The sequence below is a fragment of the Manduca sexta genome, chromosome 24, assembly GCF_014839805.1.
Source record: "Manduca sexta isolate Smith_Timp_Sample1 chromosome 24, JHU_Msex_v1.0, whole genome shotgun sequence".
NCBI lineage: Eukaryota > Metazoa > Arthropoda > Insecta > Lepidoptera > Sphingidae > Manduca > Manduca sexta.
In genome coordinates, this window is record NC_051138.1 from 13,711,427 (window position 1) to 13,712,897 (window position 1,471).

At 60.2% G+C, this 1,471-nt stretch overlaps 1 protein-coding gene across 1 annotated transcript; it reads right to left on the reverse strand.

Annotated features, from left to right (window-relative positions):
* Positions 1–324: 324 nt before the first annotated feature.
* On the reverse strand, positions 325–1,005 carry LOC119190451 (predicted GPI-anchored protein 58). The gene has a single exon (XM_037442415.1). The coding sequence runs from the start codon at positions 1,003–1,005 to the stop codon at positions 325–327; it is 681 nt and encodes a 226-aa protein (XP_037298312.1).
* Positions 1,006–1,471: the final 466 nt, after the last annotated feature.

Consider the following 1,471-nt stretch of genomic DNA (forward strand, 5'->3'; position numbering starts at 1 on the left):
ATGGCGAGGACCATCTCGTATTGTATGCCACGTCGTGACAAGCGCGATTTACGGTGCATCCGGTGCACCTCTAGGGCTGCGATGCCCTTGGCCTGGAGGCCTTGTTGGACCTCGGCGGCCGACATTTGGAGGGGTATGCCACGGATGACGTACCTATAGCGGCGCTCGTCCGGGAGCGCAAAGGTGTAATAATGATAGCGTTTGCTATCTAGAAATTTGGTCAACTCGCGGTGATCGCTAATTGACCCGGGCTGGAGGGACAGCAGTTTTTGGCCACTGTTCCAGGCGTTGGGCGGGATTTTAATGCCCCCACGGGTGAGGGCATCAAAAGGACAGAAGCGAGGCCCCTTCAGGAAGCTGAAGAGTACCCTTCGGTGGCGTTTTAGGCCCCTTAGGTTGGGTCGGTGGCGACGAATCCGTCGAGCTAGCGGGCGCGGGCTGGGAAGCCGCGGGTTTTTGTTTTTGCGCAGAAGGCGCGGACGGCGCAGAAGGCGCTTGGGACGCAGGAGCGTCCGAGCCACGCTGCTTCTTCCTGCGCCCGTTCCTCACGGTCGTGAAGCCGTCGTCGTCGAGGTCCGACGACGCGGCCCCAGACCGCGATTCGCTGGGGTCAGGGGAAACAGGTCGCTTGGACGCGCAAGCGACGGGGACAGCGGAAAGCTGGGGTGCGCCTGGATCGGAATCCATGGCGAGGTCGGGATCGACGGCACCGGCCGGGCTCCCGGGCGGACTAGGTCCGTCCGAGGACTCGGCCGACTCCGACGAGTCCGAGGAAGAGGATGACTCAGATGAGTCGGTAGAGGTCGCGGGTGACGCGGGTGAAGCGGGTGACTCCGGCGAGTCAGGCACCGCACGGGGGGCATTGGCGACCACTAGTGAGTGGACCAGAGAGCAGAACATTGGGTCGCTCTTAATGTATTCTGCGATGGTTGTCAGCAAGGCGTTTTTTGTCTTGCCGACCTCCACCGCGGGCTCGTCAGTGTCCATAGGCCTAGATTCAGCCATTGCGGGCGAATCCGGGCCTAGGGGCACTTGAAAAATCGGAAAAATAAATGAGTCGCGAGTGGGTTCGGGACCCGGGTGCGTTCCGCCTGGGAAAGAACCCACAAGAAACCAGGCGGCTATCGCACTGTGAACGAACGCGTGACTCTAAAAAGTACGTACAAACGTCCCCGGGTGGGTGTGCCCGGGGTTGTGTGCGTGAGTGACCCTCCCCGCCGGGTGTAGGCGAGGGGGGATGTACTTAAAATTAGGTGTGCCCTAAGCTTGTATCCCTTTGCCAATCTTATTGTGCGAAAGGGTTCCTAACAATCCGTGCGACGTAAACGGTATTGGACCTTTTTAGGGGTCCGCACGCTCAACCGTCACACGGGATGGAGTGAAAGGGATAGGGTAGGGTTGGGAAGGAGATATGCGGGGGAAACTGTGGTGTGTCTCCACAGCTTCCTTGTCCGCACCCGTCCGGCTTCGC

Bases quoted from the DNA above. Each gene is read 5' to 3' on its own strand.
- LOC119190451 (XM_037442415.1), bottom strand. From the start codon at position 1,005: ATGGCTGAATCTAGGCCTATGGACACTGACGAGCCCGCGGTGGAGGTC.